This window comes from Diabrotica undecimpunctata, chromosome 2, assembly GCF_040954645.1.
Source record: "Diabrotica undecimpunctata isolate CICGRU chromosome 2, icDiaUnde3, whole genome shotgun sequence".
Classification (NCBI taxonomy): domain Eukaryota; kingdom Metazoa; phylum Arthropoda; class Insecta; order Coleoptera; family Chrysomelidae; genus Diabrotica; species Diabrotica undecimpunctata.
The window spans coordinates 35,659,512-35,676,894 of record NC_092804.1 but is presented as its reverse complement, the minus strand read 5'-3'; the positions used below and the strand labels follow the sequence as shown (position 1 = coordinate 35,676,894).

At 34.5% G+C, this 17,383-nt stretch overlaps 1 protein-coding gene across 5 annotated transcripts in view; it reads left to right on the top strand.

Moving 5' to 3' along the window:
• Positions 1–17,383, top strand: part of vari (MAGUK p55 subfamily member vari) — a 150,434-nt gene that overhangs the window by 123,086 nt on the left and 9,965 nt on the right. For 4 of the 5 annotated variants that reach the window (XM_072522638.1, XM_072522641.1, XM_072522640.1 and 1 more), the window contains 3 exons: positions 4,668–4,837; positions 8,594–8,767; positions 12,915–12,989. In XM_072522638.1, the coding sequence (XP_072378739.1) occupies positions 4,668–4,837; positions 8,594–8,767; positions 12,915–12,989 (419 nt within the window). The remainder of the gene's footprint in view (positions 1–4,667; positions 4,838–8,593; positions 8,768–12,914; positions 12,990–17,383) is intronic. The other variant, XM_072522639.1, reaches the window with a different exon arrangement.

Below are 17,383 nucleotides of genomic sequence, written 5' to 3'. Positions count from 1 at the left end.
CATGCGGAATAACTTTTCCGTTCCGTTTTTAATTAGTTCGTTTGGTATTCCTCCGGGTCCTTTGGCTTTTTTGTTCTTCAATGTCTTGATTGCTCTCTTAACTTCTGCCAGGCTTATTTCTATCTGGTCGTATGCCCCATTTCCTGCATGTTCTATATTCTCTTCCTGAAATTGGGGACGGTTTTCTGTAAGTAGTATTCTTGCCACTCGTTTTCACTAATTTTGCCGATCTGGGTTTTCTCTGTCTTATTTCGTTGAAGTGCTTTTAATATTCGCCATGATTCTGAATTTCTCGTTCCTCCGATATGTCGTTCTATCTCTGTGCATGCTTGTTCCCATCGTTCGTTCTTTTCATTTGTTACTCTTTTCTTTACCTCTCTGTTTTTCGCTCTATATAGGTCTAAGTCTTCCTGTTTTTTGGTGTTTAGGTATTTTATGTGTAGTTTTTTCTTTTCTTTTATGCATTTCAATGTGTCTTCCCTTAATTTGATATTCTGATGGGTGTTCCTTTGGTCGTCTTCTCCAAGAGCTTCTAAGGCCGCTGAAATCAGGCAGGTTTTTATGTGTTCATGCATTTCATCTAACGTGTCATATCTGAATTCTTCTAGTTTTTGGTCTAGTCTTCTTTTGTATAAATCTTTAATTGATTCTTCCTGCAATAGATGTAATTTGAGCCTCTTTTCGTTTATTGTCGTTCCCGTTGTAACAATCGATGTATGTTTTTGTTTTGTCCAGATATAGGGGAATTCCATCCATGCCACCACAAGTTTGTGATCTGTTCCACACTCTGCCCCTCTTTTCACTCTGATGTCTTTTACTTTGATGGAGCTTTTGTGGTTCATGATAATGTAGTCAATAATGGATCTTAGTTTTCTTGTCTCTTGAGTCCATGTGTACTTATGTATATTTTTGTGTTTGTAAAATCCGTTCATAATTTTCAAATCATTTACTTCACATAGTTCTACCAATCTTTCTCCGTTGTCGTTAATTGTGTCTTCTCCAAATGGACCAACTGTTCTGTCATTGTCTTTTCTTCCGACTCTTCCATTTAGATCCCCCACTATTATTATTTCTTGTTTAGGTTTTCTCTTATCCATTTGTTCTTGAAGTTGTTCGATAAATCGTTCTTTCTCATTGGCTGGACTGTCTTCCGTTGGACCGTATGTTGCTAGTATTATAATTTCTCTGCCATACATCTTGATTTTCAGTTTGGCAATTCTCTCGTTTATGGGTTCCCAATCGTCTATCTCTCAGAATGTCACCTCAAAACATGGCTGATGCCTGTAAGATCGAGGCCAAGTAACTCAATTGTCTCTAATTGGTATTGCCCTCCACCGCCAATTATAAACATTTACAGGTTAAGATCATTCATAATTTTTATTTCAGAATTTTTTGAGAATTATTTCCGGATTGGAAACGTCAAAACAAAAATACAATGTAATTTGCATTCTTACTGTTTGAGGATTCCATGGGTACAAAGAGTTACTAATGTTGAGGTACTTCGTCGCATGTGTAAACAAAAAGAATTACTACGAATAATCAAAGAGAGGAAAATGCAATATTTGGGTCATGTGTTGAGAGGCGAAAGATATGAATTACACACAAGTTATACTGGAAGGAAAAGTACAGGGCAAAAGATCAGTAGGAAGACGCCAGAACTCGTGGCTGAGAGACCTGAGGAGATGGTTCGACCGCTCATCCGCAGAGATCTTTCGCGCAGCAGTTTCCAAAACTACAATTGCCATTTGGATCGCCAACCTTCGGAAGAAAACGGCGCAATGAGAAGAAGAGATTCTTACTGTTGTACGGAGTTGAGTCGTGGACTCTCACAGACGCTACCTGTAAAAAAATTGAGGCTTTCGAAATGTGGCTTTATCGTAGAATCCTGAAGATATCCGATACACGTTACTAATCAGGACGTTTTATTAAGAATGCAAAATAGAAAAGAGTTGTTAACCACAATAAAAATAGCCAAAATTGAGTTCCTCGGTCACATAATGAGGAACAGCGAAAGATATAGGTTGCTGCAATTAATTCTTCAAGGAAAAGTAGAAGAAAAACTTGACCAGGAAGGCGAAGAATTTCCTAGCTGAAAAATCTACCTACGTGGTTCAACACAACAACCACAAATCTTTTCAGAGTCGCAGTTTGCAAAATACAGATTGCCATGATGGTCTCCAACATCCAAAACGGATAGGCACTACAAGAAGAAGAAGAATTTGCATTACAACCAATTGTAGTAATCCACCTAAAATAATATCTAAATTAAAGAACAAATTAAAAAAAACCTTGTGAAATAATACAGAAACTGAAATATTAAGCGACGATACAAAAAATGAAATAAGGAAGTAACCAACAGAAAAATACATGTCATCATTTTCTTTGCCTTTATCCCTATGCGGGGTCAGCTTCCCTAATTACATTTCTGCATAAGTGTCTATCGTGGGTCATATCAATATTAATACCTTTTACCGACATGTCCTGCCTAAACGTCTCCCCACAGGTCTTTTTTGGTCTTCCTCTCCTACTACTTCCAGGAACCCGCAGATCAGTAATTTTTCGTATTGGGTGATTAATGTCTCTTCGTTGAACATGACCAAACCATCTTAACGTATGCCTTCTCGTTTTGGCAACAATTGGTGGCATCCCTAGACTATTCCTAATATATTCATTAATAATTTTATCCTTTTTTGTCACTCCACTCATCCATCTCATTCTCATTTCCGCCACACGCATTCTTTATTCCTCTTTCTTTTTAACTGCCCAACATTTAGTACCGTACATCATAGCTGGTCTTATGGCTGTTTTATAGAATTTTCCCTTCAGCTTCATTGGAATTTTTTTGGATTTCATCCAACCCTATGTCTACTGCATGCATCTTCATCTATTCCCCCATTACTCTGTAACACCGATTTCCATTTCACCATCCAAATATATTATTCTATTTGTACTAACTCCATTTTTAAATGAACGTTCCAAATAGTCTGTTTTTGTCCTAAGTTTTAAACCTTTTTCCTTAAGAGCTTGTCTCCACTGTTCCAGTTTTTGTTTTAAGTCGCTTTCACTATTTCCTAGTAACACAACACACCTGTCATAACACTACTTGTTACTCCCTCATACCACATACATCATAAAGATTGTGAGATGTCTCTCACAACCTTTACATATTCACTGGGGACTCCTTTCTTATTGAGTGCCCACCACAGAATTTCCCGAGTAACTCGTATCATATGCTTTCTTAAGATCAATGAATACATATGAACGTTTGTTTCTTTATTCCTGCCTTATAATGAAAATTGCGTTGTTGTTGTTGATCTTCCTTGCATAAAGCCAAACTTGTTATCGGATGTTTCGTTCATTTATTCGTCTGTCAATTACTCTCTCTCTCTCTCCTATATTTTCATGGTGTGACTAAGTAGTTTTATGGCCATAACTTCCATAACTCTATTAAATAGACCTGTTAATTTGTCGCTGTCTCTACTAATGCTTTCCACACTTCTCCAGGAATATCATCTGGTCCAACTGCTTTTCATTTCTTTATTTTTTGAATTGCTTGAGCCACTTCTTCGTTTGTTATTTCGTTCACCATTGTAGTTACTGTCCCCGTTAACTCAACTGGTTCTCTGTCAAATTCTTCATTTCCATCTCTTTTTGACATCCTTTTCATTAATTATTATTTTACTATTTTCATCTCGGATACATCTAAGCTGATTAAAATCTTGTGCATTTTTGCTCTATGTTTGGCTATTTTATAAATCTTGGCTTTTCCTTCCCTGGTATCAAGTTGATCGTATAGATTATTATACGCTTCTGCTTTAGCTTTTGCTATTGCTACTTATGCTTTCTTTTTGGCGACAGTATAGTTTTGAAAATCTGTGTCCGATCTATTTTCTTGCTACTGTTTATATAATCTTCTCTTCTCTCTTATTTTTTCTTGAACTTCGTTAGACCACCACCAGGTCTCTTTATTCTCAAACTTCTTTCCTGACTTTTTCCAAGTATTTCAATAGCAGTGTCTCCAATAATACTGACCACATTGCATGGTACTGGTTTGGTTTCACTTTTTTTACTTCGATATCCAGTACAAGCATCTTATGTTGTTGGCTTAATGTCTCACTATTAACTTGCAGTCCTTACATTTATGTATATCTTCTTTTCTTGCCATGAAATAATCTATTTGGGATTGATTTTGTGCCCTTTTGTATGTAACAAGTTGAGTTTCTCTCTTTTAAAAGAATGTGTTAACAATGGCCATATCTAAAGCTGTTGGTAATTAAAGCATGTCATCTCCAGCTTCATTTCTAGTCCAAATCCAAAACAGAAAAATACTATAAGAAAATCTGCCTATGAACTGTAAATGGCCCTATACATTTAATGAATTAAAAAAAAATGAATGAAATGAATTAAAATTAATTATAAAAAAATCAGAAAATCAATTAAAGAAGTTTTATCTCAGTTGTTTATAAATTATAATACTTAATTCATCATGTAGAATCCATTACTTCCTGAATACTTAGTCCTGTAAAACTCGTGAAAGATTTTAATACTTCTTTGTTACAAAACAACAGTAAATTTTATGCCACTTTTATTATCTACTTTATTTAGTGAGATGTTTATATCCCCGTAGTATTCATAGCTTTTCTTTTATTGCTATTTTATTTTTACAGTCACGACCAGAACTCCGCGAGTATTGGAGGAAGCTGGACAGAGTTATTGGTTCACAGATAGGGAAGCCATGGAAGAAGATATTAGAAACCATAAATTTCTCGAATATGGAGAGTACAATGGTCATTTGTACGGAACTCATTTAGACAGCATTAGAGATGTCATTAAACAGGTAAAGTTTGTGATTTGTCATATAAATATTGTTTATTTATTGACTCCTGTAACCGAATTTTAATTTATAGTTATATATTTTAATAAAGATCTTTCACTTCATGATTATACAAATTCTGAATGAAAACTCTTCATGTAAATTTCTAATAAGTACATTAATTTTTTTGGTCAGATCCATCCACATATTTACCTACCCAAATGTCAAATGAAAATTCTGAGAAACCTTTGAAAAAACACCCATTATTCTTCACTTCACTAACTCAAAGTGTTTTTTTCTTTTGAGTCGTCTTTATAGATCCGCGTCATCCAGGAGTTGGATTGTCTTGATATTGACATGTTGAAGCCAACATGTTGAGATTGCCTCGAAATGTCTCGAATATCTTCTAGCACATCTGGTCACCATTCACCGTCCTCATTTTTATGTCTCGATGGATGAAACAAAGAAGTTAATCAGATCAGTTAGTATATTCATATCTTTCGGACAATTTGTTGGTTTTTCAGTAAACATTCATCGCTATTTAGTTTTTTACAAGCTTTGAGCAGTTCTCTTTCTAAAGTTTTTATTTTTGCTTGAACTCCAATCTGTACGCTTTGCATTGTAATCACCACGTAAAATCACAAATCTATTACCATTAAAATTCAATTATTCTTTGTATAGTTCTAGTTTAATATTATGCTTTGGTGAATAGTGTACTGTTGCTTTTTTTATTCATAATAGAAAAATCTGAATTTTGTATATTGATAAAACATTGCTTAATGATAGGAAAAATACTCTTCAAGAAAAGGGATGGGTTGATAAATGTTATTTGGACTTTGGTCCGCCGAAATGGACGATTAGGAGAGGTTTTTCTGGCTAAAGACGCATTTGATGCCGAACGCTCCTGTGGCCCAAATTCGTTGTCCCGTAAAACATAAAAAAGTCAGCAAAATTGTTTTGATTGATCGTAAATTGAGTTGACTATACCCTAGGGAATGTATTCAACTTTTTGAGTTAAACAATAAAAAGAAAAAATAAAATTTTTATATACAAAACGTTGCTGAGGCTGGTCCTCACATATGGGGCGAAAACGTGGACTCTAACGCAGAAGGATGAAATACTGTTGGGAATATTTGAGCATAAAATACTCCGCAAAATAATTGGAGCTATAAACTTACCAAGGGCATTGGCACCAAAGACATAATTTCGAATTATACCAACTCTTTAACGAACCAGGTGTCGTAACGTTCATTAAAACACAGCAACTTCGATAAGCTGGACACATAATACGAATTCCAGACAATACGATTGCTAAGAAGCTAACGACAGAAACTCATATTGCAAGAAGAAGAGGCCGACCGCGAATTAGGTGATTAGATGGAGTTGGGACCGACTTAGGGAGACTAAAAATCAGAAGATGGCATCACGTCGCCAAGAAACGGAAAGAAGAATGGCGACGAATATTAGAGCAGACCAGCATCCACAGAGTGTCGAGCCAAAGATGATGATGATGAGTGAACAATTTTTAATGATAAGGCTGCGTTCAGTGTAAAGTAGTTTTTGCTTCATAATGTGACAGTGGATCAAACCAAAGACAAAATGGATCAAACATATGAATCCGCCACTTCACTCTGGAGTTAAATCAGTCGGTTGAGTGGATAACAAGAGATGAAAGGCGCAAAAATCAGCTGGCTTGCTATAGTGTGACAACACACTGTAGTGTGGTGAGAGGAGGTGTTATGATTATTATAGACACTATATACAGAAGCCACGCTTCTGCTCCACTTTACATTCAGTCCACAAATCAGAATAAATGTAGACTTCGTCAAGTAAAGATGTGTTGTTATTCTCCGTTAACTATTTAACATTGAAAAGAACCTGCTTCTTCTTCTTCATGTGCCATCTCCTCTAAGAAGGTTGGCAACCATTATGGCAATTCTCACTTTCGATACCGCCGCTCTAAAGAGGTCAGCAGAAGTGCAGTTAAACCAAGCTCTTAAATTGTTTAACCAGGAGATGCGTCTTCTTCCGCGACTCCTTCTACCCTGTATTCTTCCTTGCATTATTAATTGCAACAAGTTATAACGCTCGCCCCTCATGACATGTCCCAGATATTGCAGTTTTCTGACTTTAATTGTATTTAAAATCTCTTTATCTTTTCTCATTCTTCTCAACACCTCGACATTCGTGACTCTATCCACCCAACTTATTCTTAATATCCTTCTGTAGGCCCATAACTCGAAGGCTTCTAATCTGTCCGAAACATCTTTCTTTAATGTCCAAGCCTCCAACCCATAAAATAATACGGAGAACACGTAGCATCTCAGAAGTCTTATCTTTAAAGAAATTGAAATGTCCCTGCTGCAGAGTACTTTTTTCACAAATAATACTTTTTTCTCCAACTTTTTTACATTAGATGTTAACTCTAATGATGACAAAAGTGCATAGGCAATTGGAGGTGTGAGTTTCCTTACCTTATTCAGCAGATCTAGTCCTAAAAACTAATAGCTGTTCTGGCCCATTCTGTTCTCACGAGAAGGTAGTGAACGGATGGTCACTCCCCACAGAGCCACCAACGTTGGGAGAATGCTATTCCAATATGAGTGTCGCTGGGACCACGAAGTTGAATCGTCATTAGCTTTCACTCAGCCGTGCTCACTTCACAGAAGTGACTATGGCTAAGCATGAGGAGCCCTTCCTCGACGATAAGATCTCATGGTTCTTGATGGGGTTTGGGCTCTTTTAGTACTTCTTAATTCTGTTTTTATTGTACTAAAGAAAGAAGGTCTATTAGAAGCATTATGGGTGCTTAGGCTGGTACAGAAGGATGTTAAAATAAGCTGGGTGGACAGATTTACTAATTTTGAGTGAAGAAATAGGTAGAAATAATGAATACAATTAAGCTGAGAAAGTTGTAATATCTCTGGGTTATGTGATGTCTCTGTACGGGCTCTAGATGGCAGTTGCCATCTAGAGAGACATCTTCTCAGGGTCAGAGTCTTACGTTGCCACGCAGGGTATCTGTTAAAAACTTTAACATTACTCTAACTAATTAACAAGGATGTAATAAACAACAAATTTTGTACCATTTCCAGGGTTTTTACCTACATATTTTGTAGCTTGACTCATGTATTCCTGGTAAATGCACTGATGATGGACTTCAGTTAGGTTAGTCCGAAAACGTTCTGTTTTGATGTAGCCCGAAAGGGTCTTTACAAAGGATTTTTAAATAAAACGTTTGTGATTTATGTTATTCAGCCAACTACAGGAATTTTATTTTCCTGGTGGATTATATATTTAGTTAGAACTACTAAGTGTGTCCTTTGTCGACGATGTCTTTTACAAATTTTACTAATTTTAAATGCATAGTTAATGTAAATTACATGTCTTTGTCTTGCAAAGAAACTAAATAAACATTATCTATGTTTTTTTTTCATGTTAATTAGTCCCATTATTTTAATGTGGTCTTTTCCTGAATACTCTTTACTATTCTGTTGACTTTTTCTACATTTTTAAGTTGAGAAGATGGATCATCACTTTTATCCCCCGATCTTAAGCCTTTGCTCTTATTTTACTGTTTTTTTTTTTAATATTATTTTATTCAATTTTTGCCATTTCTATTTCCAGGTGTAACTTCCAATTCAACGTTTCATAGTGTTTCTGATTGCTGGTGATTTTTGACGTGTTAGGTGTAATGATACTTAAAAATTACTTTAATACTATATTTTTGGGCCCAGCTTCAATTAAACAAGTAGAAATGTAATTATTTTTTATATTTAGGGAAAAATGTGTATCCTAGACTGCAGTCCAATGTCTTTAAAATTATTACACAACAGCTCAGAATTCCTTCCCTACGTCATATTCATAGCAGCTCCAGGAATGGAACAACTTAAAAATTTGTACGACGTCGGAAGAAGTACCACGAACTTGAGACATTCAAGTAGAAACCTAACGGTAAGTACAAACCCGAAATGCTAGTTAATATTGTTGCAAAAGCAATCAATGTTATGCTGAGGCTGTTAGTTTATTTGAATGTGCATTTAGTATGAAAGTAAAGAAGATTGTTAGTTTTAAATACGTTAAGATTGTAATGTCAATATTTTTTTTTTATTTTTACGCTACTAAATTAAAAAAAAAATGAATAAAAAAAAATTTTCTTTGATACATGTTCTCAATATATCCATTATACATATAGCTTGTGTCTTTTTAATTGTTAAAGAATTTTTTGCGTTATTTTCTTTTACTCGTTACCGATTTTAATTCTTACAGAAATGTAAAAGCGTCTTACATAAAAAGTAGTCCTTACTATTTGTCCTAGGACCTTTCCCTTGAGGTAAATCTGGCGACATAATTAGAAATTCCTTATTTTCACCTCTAATGTATTTCTTTACTCTTTAAAATTTTAGAATATTTGATATGCGCATATATTTTCACGCCTAATGTATTTCTTTACTCTTTAAAATTTTGTAATATTCTTAGATTTTGTTAATTGTTTTCGTTTGCTGATTTTGTCTGCATATTTTGTTTATTATCCTATTAGACCCCTTTGTATACGGGAGAGTCTATTTTTACGGGAGTCTTATTTGTATACTGTAGACCTCCACTTATATAGACACTGTTGGAACTCCAAGTAATGAAAATACAGGACGAATAACTTACAATGCTGCAAATTTAGTCCTTCCCACTCATTCTTTCGTCAGGATCACTATTGTACTATCATAAATATAAGAAAACAAGTCAATATCATTCAAGTTTAGTTTTAATTAGTAAAATATTATCACATTATAATATTTAATATCTGGACACTCAGACTCCCCTGGTACGGTCGTAACTATGACTCTCTTAAGGTCATAGGATCATATTCTTATAGGTCATATCAAAATGTTATATGGTGATCTAGTTATAATCATGAAGTTAACCATTTAAAGAAACCCCTATCTCATAATACCAACTGTTTATAGAACCATCTATCACAGAATTCACTACACTCCAGAGACATCGATGGACTGGTCGTGTAGTGAGAGTGGATAATGGCAGACTGCCGAGAAGAGTTCTGGATGGTAAAATGCAGGAGAGAAGACCAAAAGGAAGGTCATGTAAAAGGTGGGAGAGCCAAGTGGCAGCGGGTGTGCATGTTTTCAGATTCACTTTCATACGAGCGGCGCAGGACCGCGTATATTGTAGGTACAAATTACAGAAGACCAAGACTCAATTTGAGGTGTAGCGCCATTGAAAAAAGAAATAAAATCTTAGAAGAAAAATTTGGATCATGATCAGTCCCCTTCCTCTTGTTTTTACAAAACTGCACATGATATATTAATAGCATATGCTGAGTAAGATGGTCGTTCTAACGCTAATATCCTGTCATAAATTGCAGTATAGTAATTCATAACATAAGAAATATTTGGAGTAAGGATTATAACACAACCGAGTTTCTCGTCGATTAATAAATGGGTATCATCATTTTTCAGCATTAGCATAATGACAATCGACTAGGCTCCACGGGTGAATTCGTCGGGACCTTGTCCGCGTCTCGGATAACGAGGTAATCTATTTCGATATAAAGTTTTTTCTGCTTGTCCCATTAAATGTTATATAGGCTGGGAAACCGAGAAAAGGGTACTCTGTGATCGAAAAACCGGGGAAGGGCTGAATGGAAAGATATACAAGAGTGTGGTGCGACGTGTGTTGGTATACAACTCTGAAGTGTGGCATATAAAGAAGATTCAGGAAAAGAAGATGGACGTAGCCGAAATGAAAATGTTACGCTGGATGATGAGTAAGGCTAGAAGGGACAGAATCAGGAACGACTTAATGGAAAGAGCCGGGGTGACTACAGTCTCAAAAATGATTCAAGAACAAAGACTGTAATGGTTTGGTCATGTCAGAAATGAAAACTATGTGGGACGAAGGATAGAGCTGTTATAAGTTGATGGAAGGAGAGGTAGAAGAAAACCGAGGAGAAGATGGAAGGACTGTGTGGCAAAGGACTTAAGAGGAAAATGTTTAGATGAAGAAGAGTAGATGAACAGAAAGTGGCGATGCCTGGCGACGAAGAGTAAGGAAAAGCGACCTCTGAAAAGGGAAAAGCTGAGGAAGAAGAAGAAGACAGGGTGGACAACCGAAAACTTTTTACCCAGGTTTTGTTCTTATTTATACAGAAACAAAAACGATGGACTCGTCAATTTTTATTTTTATTGTGATATTTTTGGTAATATTATCCTCAAATTTCCACACCTAAAGTGGGGGTGGCCTTTATCCCTAAAATCCTAAATAAAAAGGAGTAGTATCGTGTGATATATCATTCGTATCTCGAATTTGTATTTTGAATGACTACTTCTCAAAAAACTAGTTCTTAATATGTGGAATCCAAAAAAAGTTGAGTAATAAAAAATTTAACAACTGGCAAAAAATGTGACCAAAATAGCAGGTAAAGTGTTTCATTTGTTTCTTGAAACGTTATAGTTTATTATCGATAACTATATACATCGCGATAAACACACGTCTCATACTTATGTCGGCGAACTAGTGAAAAAAATGCAAGAAACTGGATATGTTGCAAACAAAAAACGAATAGAAACTACGGTAAGGAATGAAGCTGGCAAGGTAGCTGTTTTGAGCCACATTGCAATGGACCTACCTTGAGTACAAGTGAATTGTCAGATGTGTTCGGTGTCCTACGAAGAACCGTTCAAATAATATTAAAACAACACAAATTTCACTCTTAAAATTAGTTTACGTCACGAACTACATGAAGATGATTCTGATAGGCGTTCAGAATTTTATGAGATCATCCTAATTGTTTTTAATATTGTTTTTTCTATGCTCCTTTTACCTAAAGGGTGAAGTTAACCGTCATAACCGTCGTATTGGTAATACAATAATTCCAAAATATTTCATGCGTTAGTCATCTAACATCTACAGAATCTCAACCTTTCGGAAGGATTTTTGTGGATCACATTGGAGCATTCTTTTTACCTGGAACTTTGAATGGCGAAATGTATTTGGATTTGGTAGAAAATGCCAGAAATCCCATTTAAATAGCCATAATTGAGAAAGACAATCGTTATCATAAAGATATTTTAGTTTTTTAACAAGGACATCTTTCATATTTGGGTATGCCTGAGACAATTGGCACATTTCAGGAATAAATCTGACAAGTGGAACTTTCTTAATAGCCTGCATGGTTACCAGATTTGTCCTTATTGGACTTTTAAGACAAAAATGTATGTAACATAGCCCGAATCATTACAAGACTTGCGGCAACGCATCGTATACGAGTGTTAAATATTACTCCCAAAATCCTTCACAATGTTAAAGAACACCTTGAGAAATGTTTCTATTACTACTTAACGCAACTTTCTATTCTCTACCTTTACTCTTTTACCATTTCTATGTTAACGTTGGCAGTTTAATCAACACAATAAAAATGGCAGAAGGTATACGGATAACGTATACAAGAGGTAATGTATATGAAGACAATGAAGAGTAAAGGGGAATTTAACTGAATTCTAAGAAAGTCGAAATAGAAAGTGAATGATTGAACAGGATATTAAGTTATAAGAAGATCTAGGTGTCAACTATTTTTAGAAGAAAAATAGTAAAATAATACAGATAGTTAATGAGCAAAGCACATCAAGAAATTGGGAATAAAAATAACTATTTGAAGGCAATAATTAAAAATGTAACTTTGCACTTTAAAATTATGTCTGACACCCCTTATCCATTTCTATTTAAGATTTTAGAGAATAAGGCGACTCCTCGGTGGAAAAATTTTCGGTCTACCTTGTACGTTTAGTTCTTGGAGTTCCTATGCTATATATTTCGTGGCTTGCTACTTTTGTTTGTTGTTTCTTTAATACCTCAGAATACAGAAGTCGTATTGATCTAACCACGTATTTCTCGGATTCTGCATTCGTTGTTCACTATATTATTACTATGTTGGTACATGTATTTTAAAAAAATTATAAAATTAGTTTGAACGTAAATTTGAATTGAAAGTAGAAAGTGTGTTTGGAATGTTTGTAGTTGACTAAACCATGTTTCAATGTTTGTTACGGTTACTGTTGCTCAATTTTATATTTATTTTTTTGCATGTTAGTTTGATCGACAGAGTTCAATACGTTATAGTTCCCGAAGGGCAAGAACATTGGAATCATTAGCTTCCTTATATGAGGTAAGTACTGCTGCTGCTATTTAATTTATGCATTGTTCTATATCTATAGGTACTGTTTCGAAATGCTTGCTCATGTTTGTGCGGTAGGAAATCAGCTGGGTGTTTAAGATGTTTAGGAAGCATTATATATAGTGTATTTGACAATGATTATTAGGACAATTAGGATTATAATTATTAAGATAAAACATCATTTCTGCAGTATTGAAATAATTAAATAAGTATATATTTAATCTAAACCACACATGGCAAGTAAAATTTTTTAAGATATTATCTTAAATATTTTATTATGTACCTTTTTTAGCATATCGCAGAATTAGATATTACTATCATCATATTGATGATGCGATTAATAATGAAATGAATAAATTGTTAATAAATGCAATCAGCGATACATATCCGAATCACAATCAATTATTAATAAAAGCAAATCACAATAGAATCAGTGATATCACAATAGAAAATCCAAATAAAATCGGTGGTACATATTCGAATCATAATGAAATCAGTAACATACGTAGTAACACGATAGAGTTAAAATTTGCTAAACACACGCAAAATGTTCTCAAACGATTAGAATGTTCAAAAACGCGACACAATATGAAAAATAGTTCGGTAATTATTTAGTAAGCCGGAACACCTCAAAAATGCCAAATTGTTTGTGGACTTGGCCGAAAAAGTGAAAAAAACCTCAAATTTTATTGTTTTCTTTGCTTTAAACTAGTCAAAGTGCCCAAATAATCAAAAAATACAGAAAAAATAACAAAAAAGTATTACGAATAAAAAAAAATTTACATAAAAAGCAAAGAAAAGTATATATACATGTCTTAATAAAAAAAACGTAACTAAAACATATTAAATATCACTGTTTTTTACTGTTATATTATGAAAAAATGGGTAAAATTGTTTAAAATAATCAAGATTTTTAATATTTCAAAACAATATGGCGGCCATGCGCAAGAAGTTAAATTTTATGTACTTTTGACATTGTTACCAGTTTTTTAACCTTTAAAAGATCTAAAAATTTCATGGAAATTATTTACCTTAATTAAAACAGGTGGATGCAATCTTAATAACCACGTGCAAAACGAGTACCCGTTAACCGTCGTCTTATTTTATTATTAAAAATGTAAACCAATAAACCAAATCTAACCTAACACTGGTAAAAAAAGCAGTAATAAGAATAAAATGTTATAATATAATTAAAAATCAAAATTTTTATATTTCATAAGAAAACATGAAATTAAAACTGAACCAACGTAACCAAATCTAACCTAACGCTGGTAAAAAAGCAGTAATAAGAATAAAATTTGGAATATAATTAAAAATCAAAATTTTTATTTTTCATAAGAAAACATGATAGTAAACGTAAAGTAACGTAACGAAATCTAACCTGACCCTTGTAAAAAAGCTATAATTTTCAGTTAAAAGTAGGTAATAATTTATAAACTTTACGTTTTAGGTAAATTTTTATTTTTCAATAGAAAACATAATTTTGAATAACTATGGCAACACTGGTTAAAATTACCCTTCTTGACCATAAGAAACAGTTGTCATTCCTGTCATTTCTTGTTGTTTCATGGTAAATAATGGCGAATAATGGCAGTGGCTTTTAAAAATCGGGCATATTTTAAATGGAAATTACCGAATAAAAATCATTGCACAATCATTAGTAAGTGTAGCAGAATTCATTGATATAAATTTCATCTCCGTAGACATCGTTTCGGCTTATTATACTAGTACCAATAGTTCAACAACAAACAATTGTAAATTTGCAACGAATAATTGTATAATAATGTAACAATTTTACACAAGTAAACCTACTTCTGTATCAGCAACACTATAATGTATATAACTTTGTACTTTACCACATGGGGCGGCTTTTGGCCGCAAGGAACTGCGGACACTCTCCTTGGGCCAGCTTCAGGAACAAAGTGATGGTACGTGGCGGGTAATTTTCAGCCAAATTTTCTGAAAAAGTATTTTATTTATCTTAATTTTACAAATTATTTTGAACAAAGAGATGTTTCTAAAACCTAAAAATCACAAAAAAAATCCAATGCTACACTGCTGACAACAAGGGGCTCGATGTTCACCACAAAATGGACGTCGGCAGTGCTCGCAATGATGGATTGTCATTCGACGTTTTTTAGACGGACAAAATTGACACAAGGCACGTTTTGACGCAATAGGGCATATTCGTTCTTGCTGCGGCTCTAGATTTAAAATATTTTCAATAAGCAACTTTACCGAGCGGTTCAAAGTTGGCCAATTTACACGATGCTGTAGTCAAGGTTTCGTCAGTTGTTCAGACAAAAAGACCATAAATTTTTTTCTGGTGATGATTTTTTCTGCTGTCGTTATTGGTTATGATTATAAATGATTCAAGAATTTATGCAAGCTATATTTATCATGTCATAGAACAGGCAAAAAGGCCATCGTGTTTTTCTGGAGATGTTCATGTTTCCGCACATTTGGTCAAATGTGTCTACTCCGTACTTGGTTGCATTATAAAATATAATGATATCTGACTTTCCAGTTGGATCACATTCTACTGGACCGTTGTGGATTGTCGACAGAAGAAGCACATACTTATTTACTTTTTTCTTATAGAATACCATTGTTTTTTCACCATCGAAGCAAAATAAGGAATGACCAATTTCAGGATTTTTGAGATTTATGATCACGGGAGGTATTTCTCTTTTATTTTGCCGTAGAGTACCAACTATAGTTAAATTGTAAGGTTTTAAAAGCTCTGATGCTAGCGGTAGTGACGTAAACCAATTATCCATGGTTATGTTACGGTTACTTCCGTCCACATTTTGAGTTAATTGTTTTACATAATATTCTCCTAAAGGCAGTCCATTGGTTTTAATTCCCTTTCCTAAATACAATTCTGCATCGAACATATATTTGGTACCTACGTCATACAGCAGGAAAGGACATCTTCCCCTAAAAGCCAATAGCTACTCATCGATTGTTAGGTATGATCCGGGATTATAGGACGTTCTGCAGTTCTGTATAAGATCACGATATTTCACGAATGGCTGATAATAGGTCTGTTTCTTTTCTGTCTGGTCTAGACTTTTTATCATCAAAACGTAAACATTCTATAAGAAATTCGCCTGCAATTCGTCAATATTCACTTTCGAGTTTGTAAGTTTTTCGACTTTATATTTTTGTGCCCTAACAGAAATTTCAGCATTTGTATATCCTACAATTTTTGCCAGAGACTCTGGACTCATAAAACAATGAAAAGCACTTAAGGGAGTTTGTGCTTCCTTGGGACCCCTTGTGTCCATTTTTACATTTTATACTTGACGTCACCCGAGTTTGCTTCTCTTTAGCTGCAATTTCTGGAGATTCTTCTTCGTTTGAGCCATTACTTTCCTTTCTTGAAAACACTAAAGTAAACTGTTTTTCCAACTTATTACACTTTTTAGAACTTCTTTTTCTTTTCTTACTCTTGAATGGTAAGTCATGGTCGGAATCTGAGTCATTTTCGCTTGACGGTTCGAACTCTGATTCAGATGGGCTGAATGCTTCTAAAACGGCGTCTTGTGTTTCAGATCCACTTTCTGATTTATCAGAATTGTTATCCGATTCATCTGGCCAAAGTTCTTCCAGGTACAATTGCAACTCAGCTTCCAACTCCCGCTGCATAAGAGGTCTGTGGATGTCTCTATTTTTCGTATTCATATTTTACTGAAAAAAAAACTGATAGTATCGTTGAAATTCTACAGCGAAGTCGTAATACTACAAAAATTACATGAAGTTTTTAATATACACAAGAAAACGGAAGTACAATAGTGAAGAAAGGGGTATAATATCCATTGTTTGATGGAAAAATATGTATTTTTAGGATGAAACCAGTTAGTCTAACCATGTCCTCGGAAAATGGAATTTTTCAATGCGTTAGGCGTCCATGTCTTCACGATAATCCCCTATTTTTTGGATAAAAAAAAAATAGTACACTATCGTCTACTCTCACTACCTTTATGGACGACAATCAGTCTTTGCTCTTTATCCGTTGCTCCTCGTAACCCTGTTGATAAACCGTCCACAAATGCCTGAGGATAACTTGTTAACAGTAGTATCTTGCCAGATCTTAGATACTGGTGAACAGCATTCACCCATGTTTCGTTCAGATACTAAATTTTTTGTGGCCATTATCATTTTCCTAATGGATTCGATGGTTGGCGCTTTATTCTCAAAAAAGAAAGAATGAATAGTAGTGCGTACAAAATTTGTCTGGTACTCGTCCAATTCAATTTTTTTTCTACCATGACAATGTACTTTTGGAGCTTGCACAATCACAGTCACCTTTTTTTTCACGTACAATGCGTTCAATTATCGATACGGATACTCCCATTAAAAATGAACACTGAGTTACAGCT